Source organism: Bos indicus x Bos taurus, chromosome 4 (genome assembly GCF_003369695.1).
Source record: "Bos indicus x Bos taurus breed Angus x Brahman F1 hybrid chromosome 4, Bos_hybrid_MaternalHap_v2.0, whole genome shotgun sequence".
NCBI classification, from domain to species: Eukaryota; Metazoa; Chordata; class Mammalia; order Artiodactyla; family Bovidae; genus Bos; species Bos indicus x Bos taurus.
Genome location: NC_040079.1, coordinates 18,168,404 through 18,191,623, shown reverse-complemented (window position 1 = coordinate 18,191,623; position 23,220 = coordinate 18,168,404). Strand labels below are relative to the sequence as shown.

Here is a 23,220-nt window from a genome sequence, read left to right as displayed (position 1 = left end):
GCTCTTTTTTTCAATTGCACTAGATAGTTAGGAAAGAATGGCTAGGCACACATAGGCAGATCCAAGCTTATACAAAAAACTTTTAAAAGCAGAATATCAAGGATTTTCAAGACTGGACAACTTTTTACTATTTAAGAAAAAATATTTTTATTTGCAAGAAATGGAAATACAAAAGCATAACAATTTAAATTCATTTTTTTCCAAACTAAATACAAGTATCCTACAAAGCATTTGCTTTTTTTTTTTTTTTTGTATTTACTTAACTATGATAAAGAATAAAAAGCCATAAAAAAAACAGCGTGATAATGACAGATAATAGACTCACAATATATTTAGACTTAAACATTACTGGTCTATATAACCTGTTACCAAAGAGAGAAAGCTCAGCCTGTCAGCACAAACATTAAAGCTCATGGTTGATTATAGTCCAGAATCTGTTCAGTATTGTTTAAAAACGGTCACCCACAATTTGTCAAAGAGTGCTGGTGTTTTTCGTAGACTCAGAAAATATTCCGTCTGAAAGGGAGATTTGCTGAACAGTGTAGGCCATGGGTCCATGGTGCAAAAAGTTCATGTTCTCAGTCAGCTGGTGAGCAAGTGAGAGGAACAGAGAAACAGCTAAAATTGCTGGTGTTGCTTTCCCAGGATGCAGAGGCTGCTAGCTGTAACTATAGAGGATGGGATGAACTAAACAGATGAACATCTGCACTATGAGGCAAAAACCCCTCAACTTTGCACAGCGGGGCCAGCCCAGGGAGTAGGAGGCACTGCATTCTCCGCCCAGAGGAACTTCAAAGCTTACAGTGTGCTCACGCAGAAAGAGATCTGTTCAACCTAATCCACAAATTGCTGCACCTCCCATATCACTTAGCTGTTTATCATCTCATAATAATTAGTTGCCCTTGTTTTCTCTTTCTATAACATTAAAAGACTTATTTAGTATATGTGTGTATGCTAAGTCACTACAGTCATGTCCGACTCTGTGATCCTATGGACTGTAGCCCACCAGGCTCTTCTACCCACCAGATTCTCCAGGCAAGAATACTAGAGTGGATTGCCATCCCCCCCACCAACCCTCCAGGGGATCTTCCTGACCCAGGAAATGAACCTATGTCTCTGGCAGCTCCTGCATTGCTGGTGGATTTTTTTACTGCTGAGTCACCAAGGAATCCCTTACTTAGCACCCAGCATTTAGTAAGTGTTCAAGAATTATCATTTTCCTTCCTTCCAGAAACTCAGACACAGCATTCCTGAATTTTCTGTTACCCAAAATGACAACATGAAATATGTCCTGTGGTAGGTGGTACTGACCCTTTGGCCATGGAGACATGGAGCCTGAATCCTTAAAGGTACTGGATTCTTCTCTGCCAAGAAAATGTTCTGCTCTGAGGATTTATAATACCTTGAATCCTGGCTGGCCATTTTCTGATGTAACTGCACCTTGGAAAAATGGGATTTTCCTAATGGACGTTACTCTGTTTCTTTTCTCCTGATGTATAGATGTGATCAAGGCTCACTTTTAGGAAACCAGTTTTTGAGCCTTTGGAAGTTTTGTCATCCAAACCCACTTCAATTTAGTACTACCAGGGTGTATACAAAAACTCCCAATGACAAGGTGGCCCTCAGTCATCCTGGATCAAATATAAGGCACATGTAACACACAAATGAGTATCCAAGACAAGGGAGGAATGTATTCTTGTGTGTATCTATGTGCATCTATGTGTGTGCCCACACAAGGGGTGGGGGAAGGGAGGGAAAGAGAGAGCCGGCACTGGGGCCTTTTGAATAGTTACTGATTAATGAAGCTTCCTCAGGCCCCTTACTCCCCAATATCCACTAGGGCCTCTTGCAACACTCTTTCTTGGGAATGAATGACAACTCAATGAATGAATGGGTGAGTGAATAAAAGAAGAATCTGAATTCTGTCTCTGGCTGCTTCACAGGCCTCTACTCTTTCCCAGAGCTGTCCTCCCAGAGGGTCTTATCCGATCACATGTCTCCTAACTGTCTCAGCTAAAAAGCATTCAAAGAAAATGACCTTGACCAGAGCACTACCTGCTAATGGTCTGTCTGCACTGCAAGCAGGAGAGCTAGTGTCTGGAATAAAGACTGGACTCCACAGAACTGAATTACTGACAAGAGCACTTGGCAGAGAAGGGGGAGGCTACAGCCTTCTCCTCCATCTCCCATTTCCCCACGTTAGCAAGGCCGCACGGATGCTCCATCTCCCCGATGGGAAGCGGGAGGTCTCTGAGCGTGCACCCTGTGCACAGACGACATGTGTGTTCAGAGGAGCTGGCCCTGAGGGGCCTCTGATCCTTGTCTTTTGCTCAGTGTGAGAACACAGAGGAAGGAGACACAAAGTGCAAAAAAAACACAAATTTTTAATAAAACACTTGTGTCAAAAATTCTGGACACTGACTCACTGCCAGAACAAAGGTGAACCAGTTCAACACTCTTGCTCCAAGGACACATGAGAATCACAGCCCTCTCTTGGCATTCAGGCATGAGGAAGGAAAAAACCCCACGGTATTTATAGTTGGTTTGTAAATAAGTTGCACTAAAAGTTGCTTTCACAATCTGCAAATGAGGTCTCTAAATCAAAATCATTTATACTAATAAAAAGGTTATCTAATTTTGCCTATACTGGTATCAAAACTCATCCCCACCTCCTGCCCAAAAGGAGCAACCTAGTTCAGCTGTCAGGTTTTTATATAACACTCTCTTTATGTGAGCTAGGCTCCAGAGTCCTAACACTTCACAGAAATCCTTTCTTAAACTTGGCACTGAGGCCTTTCATTTACAGTAGCCATTTCTAAGTGCAAAGTCCAGAGCTGTGAATAGAACCACGCTGGGGAGTCTGGGTTACTCAGGTCTCACCCAGTGAAAAAAGTATGTGTTCTCTGAACTTTTTACAAGACATCTCCTCCACTAGGCTAATCAAAGAAAGGGAAGAGGAAAACCTGCTGACATGATGGAAAATATATTAGTATATTTATCATGAACATTGATTCTTTATGATTGATGGTTGTGCTAACAGTCTCAAATTTTCCAAACCTGAGGTTCCAAAGCCGAAAGCCTGCCACTATTTAACATCTTCAGGGCTAACCAGGTATTACTGACTCATATATGCTATGGGATGGTTCTGGGGGGAAAACAAATCCACTGATGTTGTGAGCTTAACCCTGGAAGAGAAAATGTGCACATTAACTATTTAGAACCAATCTGGTGTTATCCAACTCTTCTGCATCCTCTGGACTCCATTACATTCTCCTTAAGGGGTAACTGTTTAGCTCCTCTTCTTCGCCTGAGCAAGGAGTGGGGAGCGGAGGTCTTTCTCAAAATAGCAGCAACTGGTCCTTGGGTCCCCTTACAATGGCCATCTGAGCCCTCAGGCTGATGTCCTCAGTCTCTAGACATAGATTCAGTTCTGGAAGAATGGCTGCCCAGAGATCAAGCCCTGCTGTTTGGAGGGCCGGAGAGAGTGAGGTCAAGTGAGGAAATAAAATCCTCAAGGCACTAAGGATGGGCCCTAGGAGTTGGTTGTCCTTTGCCTTCTTCCTCTTTACTCAGAAGAAGAGGTTTTCCACTCGGGCTGATCCAGGAGCCTTAAAAACCCGATCTGCTTCCAGTGTGTCAGTGGGTAAGCTGACCCATTCTCACCGACACAGGAAAAGCATCACTTTCTAATCATCCAAATACTAGAGTTAATAGTACCTTCTCACCTTCTTAGCCACCCTTGACCCCACCCCATGGGCTGCCTATGCCTGATAATTACATGACACATTAAAGAGAGGGGTGGGTCAGTACTGGCCCTTGGTTGGCAGACACCAGCCGGACCCAGGAAGGTCTAGAGCAGAAAAGGAGAGAGTAAAGCAGACAGAAACAGAAGGGAACAGGGCATGTACTAGCAACCCTCCTTCCACACGGCGCAGCCTGTCTGGTCTCACCCTTTGCTGGCCAATGGATGGGACAGCGAGAGGCGACCACTGTGATCCTGATCCAGATTTACACAGCGCCAAGAAGAGGAACTTGGCCATCTCCCTGTCGGAACTTTCTCCATCACAGTAGGGAGAGAAAGGAAATCACTGACGGTGAGCCCTGAAGGTACCAGATCTGCTTATGAGTTCATTGTTGTTCAGTCTCTAAGTCGTATCTGATGCTTTGCAACTCCATGGGACTGCAGCACACCAAGCTTCCCTGTCCTTCAGTATCTCCCGGAGTTTGCTCAGACTCGTGTCCAATGAGTCCACTGCTTATGAGGTCTCATGGCAAATGTTAATGACGCCAAATTCTGTGGCTGGTATGGAACAGAGGGCCCAGGAGTGGCTTAATCTCTCCTACGTACAGGTTCCAATGACAAAAGAGATGAGAAAATCAGAGACAACAGAGTTCAAACTAAATGTGCTTCAGCTACTTCTAAAAATAAAAAACAAAATGTGAGCAAATTTCTTACACAAAATCTTTTACAAGCTAGGGAAAAACATTTAAGGGGAGCCTTCTACATTATACAATAAAACGTCTATTTCTATTTCTTATTTGTATGAAAGAGGAAAGTTTTTTTTTTTTTTTAACTACAAAAGTTACTCTTAATCATTAAAAAAAAGAAGTAGGTTGGGGGATTAGGTCGTGTCTCTTTGGGTGAGCTGCAAAGTGGCCAAACCTGACTAGAAAAGGTAAGACAGATATACAAATGTCACCTGCTCTGACCCCAGGAGCAGGCCTCAGGCCCAGCCCTCTGTATGGAGGCAGAAGAGGAAGGGAAAGCAGACGTGTCAGGGGAGGTGGGGAAAACTGGGCTAGCATGGCTGTCTGAAACGCCTGGGGTCAGGGCTTCCCTGGCATGGGCACAGGGCAGAAAAAGCACCTGTCCACAGAGCCTCAGACCTGAGCCCTGCTCCGTCTTCTCTGAGTTCATGCTTCAGGAGGACAGGTGCTTAGGGAGGTTCCCCAACTATAATTAGAAGCCTCCAGCAAAAAAAAAGAAAGAAGAAAACACAAAACAAAACATGGCCTGGAAGAATGGGGAATCCCAGAGTCCAGGCCGCCCTCTTCGCTCCACAGGCCAACAGAGGACCTTGTGAGCCTGGAGGGGAGGCGTCCGGATGTCTTCAGTGGTCGCCCAGGGAAGCCTCTGCAAGCTAATAAATACTATTTACAAATGGGGAGGAGAAGCCAGGGAGGCAGAACTAGGGGCGTGTGGGGACACAGACTGTGAAATCCTACAAGCAACGTGGTGGGGCAGGTTTGCCTGGAGTAGAGAAGCCTGATTCCTTCAGGCATTGCACTTGCGGCCTGAGAGTACGAAAGGGGCGCCTTGCTCCAGCGAAGGGGCCCTGGGCCGGGGCCCCGGGCAGAGCGGCAGGGGGCGCCCGCGGGGCACCGCAGAGCCAGGCTGAGGAAGGCAGGACGTCAGTCAGTGCTTCGCCAGAGCATCCTGGTATTTTTGTGGGGTCTCGAGTGAACAACAGTCAGCTCTTCTTCAAGGAGGCGGTCACACCCACCCCGGTGAGAATCGGGCCGTATCTTTTTGGCACTGTCGGTAGAAACAAGCCTGCTTGTCCCACCCCGACCGAAGATAATTGCCTATGGCAGTAAGCGAGGGACGGGGCGGGCTCCTCTGCAGGGAGGGACATGGGACCGGGGGAGGTGCTCTCTCACCGCAGGCGGAAATTCCAGGCCGTCCGTCCTCCCATCCAGAGCCAGGACCGGCGGTCCAGGTTTTCGTCCAGATTGGGTGGGCAAAAAGGAAAAGCTTATGACAAAAGGTGGTTTGGAGAGGTAAAGGCTAAGTGAAGAGACAGAGGGAGGTGGTGATAGCCTCTTTAAAAGGTGGCGTTCACTCTTCTGTCGAGTTCTACGACTTTTAGTGTCTCATTCCCCTCCAGGTTGGTGCTGACCCTGTGAAAGCATCAGAAGGAGAAAGAAGTCTCACCATCATGCTTGGCAGGGTGGCACAATCATCCCATGACTGGACTCAGCGGGCTGGCCCACGCACGCCTCTTGTCTTCTTCCCTCCCAGCAGCACTTCTCTGTTCCAAGGTCTCCTGCTACCTGCCTGTCCACCGTCCACATTCCTCCTTTATCCTCATGCCAAAGGAGACATCCCAACCCAAAGGATAAACCTGGTGGTTTGATACTGATTCCTTGTATTTTGCTTAAAATTACTGTATTTATTGAGGATAAATACCCATGCTAAACCCTGGGAAGGAGAAAATAAAAGGATAAAGGCTGATCCTTAGTCTAGAATAAACATTTTTTTTAAAAAAAATTTAGATAAAGATGAAACCTTTATACAGATTAAAAGATTCTAGATGAAGGTTAAAAAAACAAACCCCAAACTATCATGAAATAACAATATAACACAGAAAATAAATACATTATTACATTGTGTAACAGCCTAGAACATCTGGTAGGCTGTCAGAGGAAGGTGATGAGGACTCTGGTATCAGGGAGACATCCCAGAACAAGAGGGATTTCAATGGGGCCTTGAATAGCGGAGAGAAGACTTTTGTCATGAGCCAAGTTACTGAAAGGTTAAGTCTTTTCTGGCTCCCAAGAGTAGTCTTCTCTGGCTTCTACAATTCTCTCTAGGAAATAATAGTAATATCTAACCTTGTAAAGTATTTCAAAGGATTTATATGTTACACTTACCTAGTTCTTAAAATAATAAGTGCTATAAATGTTAAATATGTATGTAGAATATAAATATATAAAAGTATATATAATTACAAACTTTCCAATGCAGCATTAGGGGAGGAAAGCTAAAAAATGTGAAACAAAAACTTTCCTACTTGTATTGGAATAGCATTATCTCTAGGAGGCACGAGTTCTGCTAGACCACTAACCACACCACGTATAACCAGGATTGTATGCAGACACTCCTTCCCATGTCACATAGTGTGCTCAGGTACCTCCCCTGCAGGATAACAATCCCCAGCAGTATACAAGTCTTTATGTTTATACAAGGACTCTTCCTCATAACTATCTAAAGGAAACAACTCATGGAGAATTGGAGACAAATATATGTTATTTTCAATAATAGAAACACAAGAACAGTGCCTCTCAAAGTGTCCTTCAGTATTAATATATAACTATCTAAGTATAATTAACGCATGTTTGCATGTGTGCTAAGTCACTTCAGTCCTGTCCAACTTTTGTGACTCCATGGACTGTAGCCCGCTAGACTCCTCTATCCATGGGATTCTCCAGGCAAGAATACTGGCATGGGTTGCCATGCCCTCCTCCAGGGGACCTTCCTGACCTAGGGATCGAACCTGGGTCTCTTATGTCTCCTGCCCTGTCAGGCAAGTTCTTTACCACTAGCGCCACCTGGGAAGCCCTAATGCATGTTTATTTACATGTAAATCATAAAACTACTTATTGACATATAACATGACATATATGTATCTCTAGTTGGAAGGAAGCTTGGAAATGTGCCTTGAGACAGCATTTATATAGTAAGTACACTGCTGTTACTGGACTGTATGTTTACTTGTGAGACTCTGAGGAGAGGAAGAAGACAGGAAGGAAGGGAGTCAAGCCCTTTCCCCAATTATTGAGGTCTCCACTGCCAGCTCCCCAGTGGCATAGCAGATACGGGGCCAGCTCTCACCATGTCTCTTCCCCAGTCTCTGTGAGGGCCAGCTGTTGACAGACAATGGACTCTCCAGAGCCCAGGTGCTGGAAATAGGTCCTGAAAAAGCCAAGGATTGGACCAGGCCAATGGGAAAGTCTACTCTGCACGCTGCAGTTTGCTGATTCATAACCCACCATTGGGGCCTTAGAGGAGGCAAACCCGTGTCTGTTTGACTTACATGTGCTGCTGCAGCTCCAACAGCACTGATTTCTCCAGGCTGGTCTCATTTGAGATAATGAAATGGGGAAGATCCACGTCCGGCCTGGACTCCAGCCCTTTTGCCCTGAGCAGAGCAGAGCCTCGGTCCCAGCGTCCCAGCTCCCCAGCTGAGGCGGAACTGGGTGGCTCCTCCAGGGGAGAATGTTCCTCATAGATCAGCAGGTTCCTGGATCTCACTGAGAACAAAGTAAAGTAACAGGTGTTACATCACACCTCCCCCTAGATGCTCAGGGCGGGGAGAAGATGATAATTCACGGGTTCTTGTTGCCCAGGACTTAGGGTGCCAACTGGAGTTGGCTTTCTATAAAGGCTTCAGGATTTCAGAGTTTGGTGTGTTGAAAAATGATACCAATTATAAAGTGCTGGAAGAACAATAGAAGAACAAATACACAGGAAGCAAGCTGCCACCCCCACTGCTTTGAAAATAAAACTCCCCTCCAGGCCACCACCACCACCCCCTCACAACCATCTGGAGAAGTCAAATATTTGGAGGTGTCCAGACTCAGCTAAAGTAAGCATCCTCAATGAGTAGGTCTTGCACAAGGAGAAGGTACAAGGGCAGAAAACTGTGTTTTCATTTAGAAACTAGAGAGGAGACACAAGGCCAAAGCCATAAATCAAACAATGGAGACACACTCTTGTTTTATAGAATAGTTGCATAGCTAGATGGCTTGGGAGCAATTTTCTACAACATAGAAACTTTGCTCTCATCAACTTTCATTTAAATTTAGAGATATATTCCCTTGGAGGAAAAAAAAAAAAAAGAATTCCCCAGGAGACCACTGAAATTATTTGTTGAAATGCTGGACCTTCTGTCATATACCTGGCAGAGACACACGTACCTCAGATGTTTCAGAACCACAAAATTATGCCTACCCTCAAAATCCAGTACCCCTAATTCCACACTTGTTCTTACTAGTGTATGTATCTATTTCATGATCCCTACATACCATCCCTTTATTTACCACATACTTAAAAGAGATCATTGATCTAGATGAGACTATCACATCTAACACCCGTGTCTCCAAATTCTCTAAATCTTGGGCATTATATTTTGTAACACGGGCTGATTGTCTCATGTCACTTTACAGATGCTTACTGTGGTAACATCATTTCCACTGAGTGGAATTCCTTTAAAATGTGATAGAAAATTTACGGCTCACCCACCCCTTCCCTGCAAATGCACATCCCTCCCCACATCAGAACTCAAAAAGAAGGTGTCAGAATCTGCCAGGAACACAGTCTAGGGCAGAAGTCTGAAAGCCATGCACTGTGGAGCTCTAGAGAATTCCCAGTGGTGTCTCAGCCCAGTGTGTGAGGGGCAGAAGGGGAGACCCAACAAGTGGCCTGGGCACCAGACTTCCCATGGCCCTCTTCCTCCCTTCAGTGGGGAAGTTACACTTTTACCACCTTTTAAACATTAGGCTTTCACATGTAAGCAGAAGCCGAGGACACTTCCTGCAAAATCCTGGAGGTCAGAGTGATAACAGCTACTACACACTCAGTAATTTGGGGGCAGATGCTTGTGTTGATGCTATTCAATCAATGTTTTTTATGGGAGAGAGGGAACAGTGACTTTGAATTGTCTCCTCCCAAGGAATGGATATATATATGGATATATATATATATATATATATATATATGCGTTTTTATAGAGAAATGATTTTGAGACCACTGCTCTGTACCCAAGGAGGCTTACGTAGAGCTATTTCAAACCAAGTGATTTAATACAGTTCTCCCATCAGAAAAAAAAAAAAAAATTAGACTTTCACATAAGACTTCTTTCAGAAAGTTAAGCTTTGAGAAATGAAAGATAAAAGAAACAAGACACCTCCCCAGCTGCTAAGCACTGTCTTACCCACGGAGGATGTGTAGGGTTCCTGCAGGGAATGCTGGCTGGGCAGGGCCATCTTGGTGGCAGAAGGATAGGGCCCATAGCCCTGAAAGAAGCTGCCAAATGCTACGGCAAAGCACAGCACCACGACCTGCAGGGTGAGGACAGAACGTGGGAGCTGTCAATTCCAAGATGCACAGAGCAAACCTGCAGACCTGCAGCTCCTGGGAGGTCTGGAAAGACGACTCTCCTCTGTCAGGCCAGCAGACCGCACCCAGGTCATTCGCTGTCACATCATAGGAGAGAAACAGCCTCGGAGCGAGCTGTGGTTCCTCCAACCCCCAGCACTTGGACATGGCAAGCTGGGGAGAGGCTGGAGCCTGGCGAGTAGGCCGGGTTGGTGACGGTGCTCTTCATTTGGGAAACTCACCATAAGGCATGTGCCAGTCTGCGTGCCGGCCAGCTTGCAGGTGCGAGAAACCTTGCCCATCACCAAAGTCTGAAGCTTCTGCAGCTGCTGCAGGAGAGTTCTGCAAACACAACAAATGAAAACCATGAAGGGCATCTCAGAGAGAGAACGCTTGTCAGTGATCTCCTCCCCAGGCTCCAGGGAGGCTCCTGTGGCTTTGTGTCTGAATCAGAACACAGTACCAAGAAAAAGGTTCCTCTGATGAAGACACAGACACCACTGTCTTCCAGCACCGGACTTGCAGAGCTTATAGGGCTCAGAATCTGCCCCCATGAGAAGCTTGTCCATTCTATGCTGTTCTAAGAGTCACCTCGATGCTCCCAAATCACCCCTGATCATCCTGAGATCTGTTTGTCAGCCACTGAGAAAAAAAAGAAGCAAGAATTGCTTGGGGATGGTGACACAGAAGAACTCGTTTACCCGAGAGAAGAGAAATACCGAAGAAGATGCAAGAAAGGAGAAAAGCATGGAGAAGGAGATGCCCAGCGGAGAACAAGTGAAGGGGTGGCCAGCGGCATCACTGAGCAGCAAGTGCTCAGAGAGCAGATCTAAAGAGAAGGCGAGAGACAGAGAGGAAAACAGGAAGGGCAGGGAGGCCAACAGCCACAGGCCCCTCAAGACTGTGGTCCTTGAAGGCTCACAGCACCTCGACAGGCAGAAATGAAGCCCAAATACGAAGGAGCAAAGAAGCCGGCTCAGCTGGACACAGGTTCAGAGCCAGGACCCCAGAAGCCATGCTCTGATGTTTCTCCAGGGAAACACAGAGAGGAGGAGTTAAAAAAAAAAGAGTTCTGCCCCAAATGGGACAACTGCACAGAGCCTTAAAAGGGGAAGGGTTGGGGATAAGAATAGTATGTTCTGTTCTGGGTGACATCAGGTCACAAAAGGAGCAGACAGTGACATTCCTTGCAAATTCTGAACAGTGCAGCCACAGAAAAGGATCTCCCAGCCCGGGCTCCCAAATTACAGCCTTGGGGATGGATTCTGTGTGAGCAGCGTAAAGAGCTGAGGCTGCTCCCTGCCCCCATCCCTCTTCTCCAAGCCCAGGGCCCTTGGCAAAGTGGAGAGATTTTTCAAGCAGATGATTTGTTGAGTCTCAAAGAGTTTCAGAAAATTCATGCTGTGAGGGTGACACGAGAAAGCCAGACAAATTCACTGGAAAACATCAGCAAATCACTCATTGGCAGAAGAATTCTGGGTGTTTGCAGATACTGCAGCCCATTTTGCAGACAAGCAAAATATTCCCAAGTCTGCAGCTTCCCTCAACCTCCCCACCCATGACCAGTACCAATGAAATGAGTTCTCCCAGGTTTAAGCCAGGTAGGGACAGGTTGGCTGTAAGAATGATATTGCTCTAGCTTAAATGGATAAGAGCAGGGCCAGAACTGGAGCCCACAGCACAGGCAGCACAGGCCTTCTGAACTGAACAACCCCTGTGGGGTTCCATCTACATTTTTACCTTGTACAGTGGCTTGTGTGTGTTTGTGTGTTTAGTTGCTCAGTAGTGTCCAACTCTTTGCGACCTCATGGACTGTAGGTCACCAGGCTCCTCTGTCCATGGGATTCTCCAGTCAAGAATACTGGAGTGGGCTGCCACTCCCTTCTCTAGGGGATCTTCCCCACTCAGGGATCGAACCCAGCTCTCCTACATTGCAGGCAGATTTTTTACTGTGTGAGCCACCAGGGAAGCCCCAACAGTGGTCTTAATGTAAGCAAAACAAAATTCATCCCATTATTTAACATCATTAAATTCTATTAATATGGAGGTCTTTTTAGTACTTAGTCGTATGTTTTCTTGCTTTATAGTAATCTAGAAGCGTAACCAAAAGTAGTATAGACTGGTTTACATTTATATATACTCAAGCAATATGTTCTTTAAAAGAATTCTGTGTGTTACTCAAGGCTGAGTAATACTAATGGTGTGATGACTTTAAATTCTCCTTTAGGGAATTGTGTCATTTGTGACAACATGGGTGAATCTGGAGGTCACTATGCTAAGTGAGATAAGCCAGATAAAGAAAGATAAATACCATATGGAATCACTTACACGTGGAATCTTTAAAAAAAAAAAAAGAGTTGAACTCATAGTAGAAAGTGGTTGTCAGGAGCTGGGGGAATGGGAGACAGGAAGTTTGGTAAAAGGACACAAACTTTTGGCTCTAAAATAAATAAGGTCTGAGGATCTAGTGCAAAATATGGTGACTACAGGTGATAACCCCTGGAGGAGTACATAGCAACACACGTCAGTATTCTTGCCAAGATAATGCCATGGACAGAGAAGCCTGGCAGGCTACCATCTATGGGGTTGCAAAGACAGACATGACGGGGTGTGCACGCGTGCGCGCACGCACACACACACACATACACACACACAGGATAACGCTGTATCATATAATTGAAAATTGCTGAGAATAGAACTTAAATGTGCTCACCAAAAAATAAAAACAAAACAAGGTAAGTAGGTGAGGTGATAGACGTGGTCATTAACTCAACGTGAGGAATCCTTTCACAATGTATATGCATATCATTATGCTGTACACTTTAAATATCTCACAAATTTACTTGTCAATTATACGTCAGTAAGATAGAAAAAAAATCAGAAGTTTGCAGCTAAAGGATCTTATGATGCAGCAAGTTCCTTTCCTCACGCTTTCTCTCTTCTCCCAAGAACTCCCAAGAGCACCGCCTTCTTGCACGGCTGCCATTTCAAAGCTGAGAGCTGAGTGACCTCTGACACACGCTCCTCCTGGATGAACGTTTCTTCCGGCAGAGCTGACATCTGGCAGGCAATGGCATGCATTTTATTGACGACCGTCTGTCGTGCCAGCCCCAAAGGCCTCTCTGGGGTCTCCCTGCTATATTTCTGGAAATCCTGGGGGCAGATGCAAAGGTGAGCCCACAGATAAGAGCCACGTTTGACTGCACGGCACAAACCTTTTCTCCCGTCTTCTGGCCTCCTCTCATGTACCAGTTAACAGGCTCTTTGTCAGCAGCTACACTACAGAAAGGGGCCTCGCTGTTTCCTTGGTGGCCTGCTGAAGGCCATGTCTGTACCGCCAGCTGCCACTCCTGATGGGCACCCCCAGCTTCCACGGGGCACCCTGCTGCCTGCACTGCAGCACCAAGGTGCTGAAGCTCAGCTGTGCTGTGTTTAGGGTGGGGTAGGGGGTCATCCCTTCATCCAGACTTCCATTAGACAGCAGATTTACAGATGTTACCAAAGCCATTCACTTTTGCTCTGAAGTTTCAGGTGTGAATTTTTTAAAAATGTAATGTCCTGGTATTCTATTTTATTTAGCGGGTGGCTGCACCAGGAGGCGGACATGGGGGATCTTAATTCACCCACCAGGGATCAATTCTGTGCCCCCTGTGTTAGAAGCATGGAGTTTTAACTACTGGACAGTCAGGAAAGTCCCTCTTAAGGTGTTTTTAAAAGTGAAACCACCATTTCCATTTTTACCAACAGTCCCTACAACCTTCCCACCCGTTCCCTGCCTCTTGTCCAGTCTTGAGAGCATGAATTACTGAGGAAACCAGTTCCATGCAATACTTGGAATCACTCCTCCCTTCCAATTTCTGATTGGGATCACAAGGTCTGGGACCCTATCCCTAGGATGAAGAGTCTCCCAGGAGGCTCAAGAGTTCATCCTGAAGGCAGACCTCTAACAGGCCAACACACCTAAGCCCTGATGGTATAGTACCTGAAGCTCAAATTGGGCCCCCAGCCACAGGTGTAAATGCTGCCAGTTTGGAAGAAGGACCATCTAGGTCTGACTGGGTGAGCAGGGAGGCCTGTATCTTTAGAGGTGTACGATGCTTTACTTGGCATTCATCAGCACATCCTTTCCAAACTCAAAGATAATTATGTGCTGAATCCACCGTAAATGAAAATCGTTGTTTAATGGCCCCTGATTTCTAACAGTTTATAATGCAACTCTTTAAGATAAGCAAACATGTAGTTTAAAATAGATTTTTCAGTTTGAAATTTCTATGGAAAGCAACAGTAATTTACAATGTGCTGTTTGCTGCTGCTTCTCCTGCTCAGATTAGTGAAGGTAAGCTGGTGGGAAGGCTGATGCTCTGAAGGCCCCATCCATCAGCAACAGAGGGATTCTACCCAAGGAAAGCAGGTTAGCTCATCCATCCCCAAAATCGAAACAGATTTCCATGATGCAATAAAGTTTTGGAAATTCATGGACATTCACACAATAGAAACACTCATTTTTTGTCATAACCAAAGAAAATTATCAGTAATTGAGTGTCCACCGACTGAGTTCTAAAACTTCATACGAGATACTACATAAATGTCTCAAAGACATGTAACTGGTAACTAGAAGACCAAAGATGTAAACCCATATCTATCTGACTCCATAGCTCACGTACTTTCCAATTCAGTACAGCATGGTACCCCAACCTATAACCTAATAAAATTAATGATCAAAAGACTTCTCAGTTAAGTAGATTTTTCTTAAATCCAGTGACATTAATATCATATTGAGGAAATTCTCTGGTGGTCGTGTGGTTAGGACCCATTGCTTTCACTGTTGAGGCCTGAGTTGGATCCCTGGTCAAAGAACTAAGATCCTGCAAGCTGTATGGCACGGCCCCTGAAAAAATATTATATTGACAACAGCACAGTCAAGAGATATGTCCACTGTTAAACAAGAAAGGATTACTTTCAGTGACTAAGGGAGGGATTGGGGGCAAGAGGAGAAGGGGACGACAGAGGATGAGATGGCTGGATGGCATCACTGACTTGATGGACGTGAGTCTCAGTAAACTCTGGGAGTTGGTGATGGACAGGGAGGCCTGGCATGCTGCGATTCATGGGGTCGCAGAGTCGGACACGACTGAGCGACTGATCTGATCTGATCTGAAACTACAGACAGAAGGGCCACAATGACTCCGATGGCAATGCAATATGTACTAACGAAGTTTCCGTGATATTGATACAAATAAAAGCAATAAGGTAAAATATACATTTCTTGGCAGATCTCTGGAAATGACAAGATAAAATGTAAGAGATGGATAAAAGAATAATGGGTGTTCCTTAGCCTAAGTCAAGCGTCAGGAAGTCAAACCTGAGCTTTGTTTAGGAAAATGGAAATTATAAGCCCTGTCCCTCCACTGGATACCAAGAGAGCTGATGAGATGGCTTCCAAATTACTAAGTCAGTAATATTCACCAGAATAGGGCGATGAACTCTCAGGATAAGAAATCTGAATTTAGATCTCAGTACCACAGCTGTGTGCTTTTAATCATATTACTTAAGCCCTGAGTTTAGGCAGCAGTTCAATGTTCAGCAATGTCCTCTGAACTGCTGCCCAAACTCGGGACTTGAATAATATGGTCAAAGTTAATTCCTTTGACCAGCTAACAGAATAACGAGAGAATCCCTGTCTGGGGTACTCTGGCTTTACTGGAACAAATACACCTTTGCAGAGTGCTTGCTGTTTCTTTCCACTGATGACTCTGTATGGGAAAGCCTGGGACCTCAGGGCTGATACGCTGGTCTGAGATGACGTGGTACTTTCCCTGGTGGCACTGGGACAGATGCCATGCCCTGCAGCCCTGGGAGCTCTGATGACAGCTGTTATTCTGCTTGCATAAAGGGCTGGCTGGAGAAAAGGCAGGCACCAGATGAAATGGAAGAATTATTTTAAAACTAAAGCTATATAAAGTCAATCATAGGCCAGACTCTCCAACCATGCATTCAGAACTCGGTAAAAACTTCTCCTTTATTACTGCACTTTAAATCATCAGTGATCATGGCTAATTATGGCTTAATGAATTCTTGGGCTTCCGGGAGCAATGTCTTAATTTAGAGAGATGTTTATCTGGGCCAAGAAATTTTTCACAAGTTGTTAAATCGGAGTGTCCAGAGCTCGATTGAGAATGTGGATTTTTGTCCTGTGGTGAGATGTAAAAATAAACTTTACGGCTGTGCTCGCATAGCTCCAAGGAAAAGAGCAGTTGAAGGCAGCTGCCAGCCTCGCCCAAAATAAAGCATCACCCTGTATCTTGGGAGATGGATCAAAGGAAATTGGGCAAAACATTCGAAAGTAGCCGACAGTGTGAGACACAGTCTCATGAAAACTGGGAAATGCATCAACAGCCTCGTGTGTTTTCTTGTAGTTGGTTTCATTTTGTTTTCTTCTGTTTCTGTTATTTAATAGAAACAGTGGGGGTGAGGAGAGGAGGGAGCAAGAGAGAACAAGAGGGATGCAGTGGCTGCATCCTGTGCTTTGAACATTCTAGTGTCTAATTTCCCACTGGAGTCAGAAACTGGGACCCAGGGAAAAGGATAAACTGGTGGTTCCCAATTACTTGCTGTGCTAGGAGCTGCCAAGCAGGTCCTCTCTATAAACACACTTTCCATCAAATCCTGTGACACGCCTTTCTCAGAAGTGAAACCAGCTGTGCTACGATGTGTGTGCGCACATTTGTGTGTGTGAGTGAACCACTCCGGGTGCATCAGCCTCCCACGGGGATGAAGAAACTTTTTTTACACCCTTATGGAATGACTTAGAGCAGTAAGTTCTAAATTCCAAATCATGAACCATTCGTGGGCTGTGGAAACAACTGGGGTGTGACTGATGTATTTTCTAAGGCTGCTGCTGCTTCTGCTAAGTCGCGTCAGTCATGTCCGACTCTGTGCGACCTCAGAAACGGCAGCCCACCAGGCTCCCCCGTCCCTGGGATTCTCCAGGCAAGAACACTGGAGTGGGTTGCCATTTCCTTCTCCAATACATGAAAGTGAAAAGTGAAAGGGAAGTCGCTCAGTCGTGTCCGACTCTTAGCAACCCCATGGACTGCAGCCTACCAGGCTCCTCCATCCCTGGGATTTTCCAGGCAAGAGTACTGGAGTGGGGTGCCATTGCCTTCTCCATGAAACAGAATCAAATAAAACACACACTATCTGAGGGCATCACACATAGTAAATAAGTAATTATCTGTGAAACATTCGTATTAGTTATGTATGTGATGTATGTGTGGTGTATCTGGGTCGTTACACAACATGTAAAATGATATGATCAAAAAGTCTAAGTGTTATTTAACTACAGTGCTTATGCAAAAAAAAAAAAATTATTATGAGTGACTATTATATGGCTTCATGATGGAAGAGGTAGGCATCCATGTTCTTCTGAAGCAAAATCCCACCTAAAGCCCTCCACATCCACCCCAGTCTTCCAGAATTAGTGTCAAAGACCTGAGGGATAGGAGGGAGGTGTTACAAACCTGAAACGTGTACCTCAAAGTCCTTAGGTGGAGAGAGACGAGCTGGTAGGATATATTGTTAATAACAATGCCAAATATTGCATAACAATATTTAAGGAGACTTGTGTGTGTGCTAGTTGTTCAGTCGTGTCCAACTCTTTGCGACCCCATGGACTGTAGCCCGCCAGGCTCCTCTGTCCATGGGATTCTCCAGGCAAGAATACTGGAGTGGGTTGTTATTTCCTTCTCCAAGGAGGCTCGTGAACTACCACAAAGACTTTTAAATACTAAGGTGCAAACTCTTACACAAAAGATAATCACATTCTGCTAAAATCCTGAACTTTGAATAAATATTCATTTATTTATGACCTTTTACTTAAGTTTTGAAGGCTGTTTATGGGGTTCTGGTCTAAATTTTTAAAAATACAAATGGTCTCCCTTTTCTCACTGTGCAATTGCCACATTCCAAGGAGCTTTATTTTCCAGGGACCAGGAGGCACTTTTGAAATATTCTACCACCTACTTGCCCAAGATCACAAAAAAGAGAGTTCTAGAACGTTTTCTGGGGCTGAGGGATGTGTAACTTCACCATGAAATCATACTAAAATGCCTTTCTAAACTCTCTGGGAAACTCAGCCTTGTATCAACAATCCTTTGAAGTTTGTAATGTTTTCACCTGAAAAAAAAAAAGTTTATACTCTTCACACAGCCAGAAGTTAGAGATAACGGAGAAATGAAAAGTGATTTAAACCAAGATATAGGTCTACAGAGGGTCATTCCTGGACTCGGGTCATTTATCAGCACTCTAACAGCCTCTCTATGCACAGCAGGAGAGGGGGACCAGCTGGTTACGGACAGTGGAAGAGAAGAGAAGACATCACACAGGGAAAACCATAATAGCTCGGAGGGAGCCAGCAGACAAAACTGGTGCAAAGGGACATGACTGTGTGGCTAAACAAACAAATCAGGAGAGGCAGAACATGACCAAAGCCCAGTGGGCTTGGCTGGAAAGACCTCTCTCAGAAATCGCATGCAGATTGTAAAGAACAAGAAGAGCAGAGACAGAGAGGAGGACTAGAGTTACGAGGAAGGTCAAGGAGGAAAACTAAGGAATCCTTGTTTCTGATAAGAACACAAATACAGGTCAGGACAAGCGCATCCTTCACTTCTGTGAGGGCCAGGGAAAGGGAACCAGTGAGGCCCACATCCCATGTCGTATATCCTAGCCCTGGCCTGCAAACACTGCCTACAGGTACCCCTGAGGCCTGCTCCCTCGAGCTCCCTCCGGGCCAGGTTAAGAGCTCCAGACAGACATATCGCCTTGGTCCTGCTGACTCCTCATCCTACTGGGAGGGGCCTGCTAGGGGAAACCAGAGCAGGCCTCCTAAAATGTGGGTCCCGAGCAGGGCCCTCTCATTCGGATCCAAGGTCGGCCCTGTGATGAGGAAGGCATTGGTCCTTGGAGAGAGCGCACAACAGGGGTAGGAGTGACTGAGGAAGGGACCATTGGAAAAATGAGCTGCTTGAGTCCCAGTTCCCGTCTTAACTCTAAATGTCTGGATGACCTTAACCTCACCAGCCCTCAGTTGCCCGCTCTGTGAAATGAAGTGATTAGCAATTAAATGAGATGATCTCTAAAGTATTTTTCAAGTCTGAGCTCCAGATATGAGGGCTCCCATATCCGGAGCTGGTTGCAACTCTGGTCTCTCCATTGATTGCCAGGGTTGATTCGGCCGATCTGGCTGGCTAGGCAGGTGTCCCCTTCCTCTCTCATCGCTCCACATGTGACCCTCTCAAAGATGCGAGATCAGTCGAAGAGGACAACCATCTCTGATGGAGGAGGACCAGTCTTCGATCAAGAATATATGAGTGGCTGCACTCCCCTGCTAGAACCTCCAAACAAGCTCTCACGTCTAAGCTCCTATGAGTCTACAAATCAGCCCTGTAGATGCTCAAGGGCAAAATTAGACAAGAAAGGAGCAAACTGAGCCACAGATGCCTATAAGGAATGGGCTAGTCGAATCACTTGTGTAGAAGAAAAGGCTATAAAGTGGGGGAAAGACAGGGTCTCTCAAGAATGAGTCATGCAGCTTGGAGACGAATGAGAAGCAAGGAAGGCCAGGAGACATCACACGCAGTCTCGCCTGGTCTTTGTAAAAGCAAAAGTATTTCCCGACTGAGCACAGGAAGGAGGGCCCCCTGGGAAACCATCTCTCTCTGGCTCACACATTTCCTGGTGGTAGGCGATTAGCAGATCGCCTTACAGACAAGTGTGAAGGTGACTTCCCACTGCTCCAGCTGCCCAAGGTTCCAGTGGTAAAGGCTGCAGAAGTCTCCTCTTCTGTCCCCACCCCCTTCCAGCTTGCTGAGCTCAGGCAAAAGGGCCTTTTCACCTCGAAGCCAGTAACATGCTACCTGACTGCTGCTGGGGCCAGTACTACCCTAAGATTCAGGACTGACTCCAGCTTTGAGTCCTCGTTCTCATCTGGATAGATGAAAGTCCTTGTAGGCTTCAGAAGCGGTAAAATGTAAAGAGGGGCAGTTTTTCTTTAGTTTGGCCAACAGTGAAGCACCCACTTGCCTCTCCTGCCAGGTCATGCCAAATGAAACAGTGGCACCCCAGGTATCCCACCCACTTCTGGGTAGCCAGGATCCTGTCCACGTCTGGTAAGCATTTCTGCCTCCGCCTGCCTACCTCCGAAGGATGGTAATGTAAGAAGCGCGAACAGGACACAAACACAGGTGTGTGTCCACTGGGCCCTGCTCTGTACTTAGTTCAAACACTGGGCCAGTCACTCGGTGCCATGAATAAAGGGCCCGAACGTCTCCCCCTCCCACAGGCCCACACCATCATCTCCTCCTGACCAGTTTAGGGCAGAGACTGCCAAGGTTCAAATTGGTCACTCCGGTCACGGTGTCCTCTGGGCAAGGAGAGGCCCTTGGCAGGAACAGAAGGAGAAGGGAGAGGAAGTCGGGGGGAAGGCGGGCCCTTCCCTGTTTGCACAAGAGCAGCTCTGCTTTATTCTCTGGCTTCTCAAGCCAAAACACACGAAAAGCTACTGGACCGACAGATTATGATCTAGGAGGCCCCTCATCAGATTGCTTGTGAGAGGATGGCAGGTTAATCAAGTATTAACCATTTTCACCATAAAGGGCTGGTTGTCTACCAGGAGTTTGGAAAAGGGAGGAGACTGAACACAGAGCCTGTTGGGGAACCACAGTGGAAGCGCCTGCCAGTCAAGGGGCAAGCAGAGCACCATAAGCACGAGGTAGATTGTGTTTTCAGTGGAATCTCCTGCTGGCTGAATTGCTGGCAAAAGCTCCCACAGTGAAGAAGATAGAAGGAAAACTACCATTGGCTCTCAGGGAAGAACTCAAGATATGCTGACCCCAGCTCAAATACACAGGGGCTCTCTAACTCATATTGTATAATAATCGACATCACATTAATATAGTCGTGGCCATTATTTTAAAGGGCTTCCCTGATGGCTCAGACAGTAAAGAATCCACCTGCAATGCTGTAGACCTGGTTTCAATCCCTGGGTCGAATAGATCCCCTGGAGAAGGAAATGGCAGCCCATTCCAGTATTCTTGCCTGGAGAATCCTATGGACAGAGGAGCCTAGCGGGTTACAGTGCAGGAGGTCACAAAGAGTTGTGCACGACCAAGCAATTAACACTCATTATTTTAAAAGATACAAACAATTGGCAAAGCACAGATTGTTCCTGACACACACATAATCAGATGTGCTTTATGTCCATGCTCTGCAGATAACAGCTCTTCATCAAAATCTGACAGAAATAAAATTATGTAGAAATACATTTACTGATACGAAAATATATGGCCAGTATGGCCAGTGATTTCTGTTAAATGGGGAAGGTTCTTAACAGAAGAGGATGTACAACATAAGCACATACATATAAAATATTCCAGTTCAAAATGTAAACATTTCTTTGGGTGAAAAGATTTGGGGGGGTTTCTTTTCTTTTTTAACTGTATTTTCTAAAATTTTTTTTACAATGGGCATATATTACATGTGTGTGGGTTTTATTTTTTAGGTTTAAAATATATGATACAGCAGGGTCAGCCTGGAGAGGGGAGGAGACACCCTTTTCCAGTAAAGGGGGCAGGCAGCGAGCCCTTCTCATCACAAGCACCCAATGCTCTTTGCGCCTCTGCTGCCCCCGTGTGGCTGCAGGAAGACCTGACATCTGGAACCCCTAGACAAGACCCAACCTGGACCAAACTCCATTATGTTGGACGGATTCCTCTTTCCCTTTTCACCATTTCATGGCCTGGATTTGTCCCACTCATGAATATGGGGGTTTTGCAATAGCGATGGCTAAGACAGGAGGTGGGATGGACTAGAATCTGCTCAAGATGCTTATAAAATGGATACAGACTCTGGTGGGGGTTTAGGACCCAGAGAACCACTCTGGCAAGAATAAAGGTGGAGATAAGAAGGGATGAAGCCTCAGGAGACTAATCGCCAAAGACAAGAGCAAAACCGGAACCCTGAAGTGCCACTGGAAACCAGTTCCTCTGCGTGGGGGATCAAGGTGATATCACATGGAGCTGGTGACATTTTCTTACTTCCGTTGTTTGTCTACAGCGTGCTGGAGGTGACTGTCCTTGACCTGCCATATGAGCACACGTTCCCAGAAATGCAGAGAGAAACCCAGTGGGGTCACAATGCCCACTTTTCCTACTGATGGTATTTTTAACTGATGACTCAATTAGCCTGCTGTTTGAGCAATAGACCATGAAGATTTAGGAAACGGGAGCCAAATTTTACACTATTATCAGATGACATGTAAATAGATTTACCCTGATCCCTTAACATTTGCAAAATTGTTATTAGGCATTAATGCTAAGCCTTAAAATGATGAATTAATATTTTGCTTACCTAAAAGTCAATTTTTCTCTGCTTGGATTGTTGGATCTATAACAGCTAAGGGCAACTTGATCCCTTGACTAATGAATACTTTAATTTTCAAAGCATGAGCAGACTCTGAACACACACACACACACACGATGAAACTCCTCAACCACCGTTTCTCAGCCCTATACCTTAACGTGACCCAGGATAAAGCTCATCAAGGCTCTAGGGCCAGACTGCCTGTCTTCAGATGCAGCTCTGGCATTTACTGTGTGACCTTGGACAAGTCACCTAACTTTTCTGAGTCTCCATTGAGTTCAGTTCAGTTGCTCAGTTGTGTCCGACTCTTTGTGACCCCATGGACTGCAGCACACCAGGCCTCCCTGTTGAGTCTCCATTACCTCCTCTATATAATAGGGATAGTAATAGGACTAGGTCATAGGGTCATCAGAAGGTTAAATGAGTTATTATCTATAAAGTCCTGAAAACAGTACCTGACACAGGAGATGCTAGATGAACTCATTAATCCATCTGTCTTACAATTATTTTTCAAAATGGATTTAAAATGTAATCAATTAATTAACTTTTAAACACAGTAATTAAAAACTTTTTAAAAAACAAACTTGGTTTTCTCTCCTTTTTTTTCACTAATAAGCACTAATTTATTTTACTCAAATTGGGTGACAAAAAAGTGGCGACTCCCTCCTTAGCCACCTCTATAAAGTCTGATGTCATTTTCAGGAGAATCAGACTCATTGACCATATTCTCTCCCAAGCCTCTTCCTTAACTCCCTCTTCATGAAAGCCCTTGTCAGCGTCAGCCTCTTCATCAATCTCACATATTTTAGGGAAAGTAAAGGACATGCACAGGCGTGTGTATGTGTGTGCACAGGCATGTGTCTGTGTATGTATGCGCACAGGCGTGTGTGTGTGTGTGTGTGTGTGTGTGTGTGTGCGCACAT

The 23,220-nt window shown here is 45.5% G+C and overlaps 1 protein-coding gene across 1 annotated transcript in view; it reads right to left on the bottom strand.

The window, feature by feature from the left end:
- Positions 1-640: 640 nt before the first annotated feature.
- The window catches only part of CREB3L2 (cAMP responsive element binding protein 3 like 2), a 130,025-nt gene continuing 107,445 nt past the window's right edge, over positions 641-23,220 (bottom strand). The window contains exons 9-12 of the mRNA XM_027538893.1: positions 10,123-10,222; positions 9,717-9,843; positions 7,818-8,034; positions 641-5,901 (exon numbers count right to left, since the gene is read on the bottom strand). Of these exons, the coding sequence (XP_027394694.1) occupies positions 5,826-5,901; positions 7,818-8,034; positions 9,717-9,843; positions 10,123-10,222 (520 nt within the window). The 3' untranslated portion in view covers positions 641-5,825. The remainder of the gene's footprint in view (positions 5,902-7,817; positions 8,035-9,716; positions 9,844-10,122; positions 10,223-23,220) is intronic.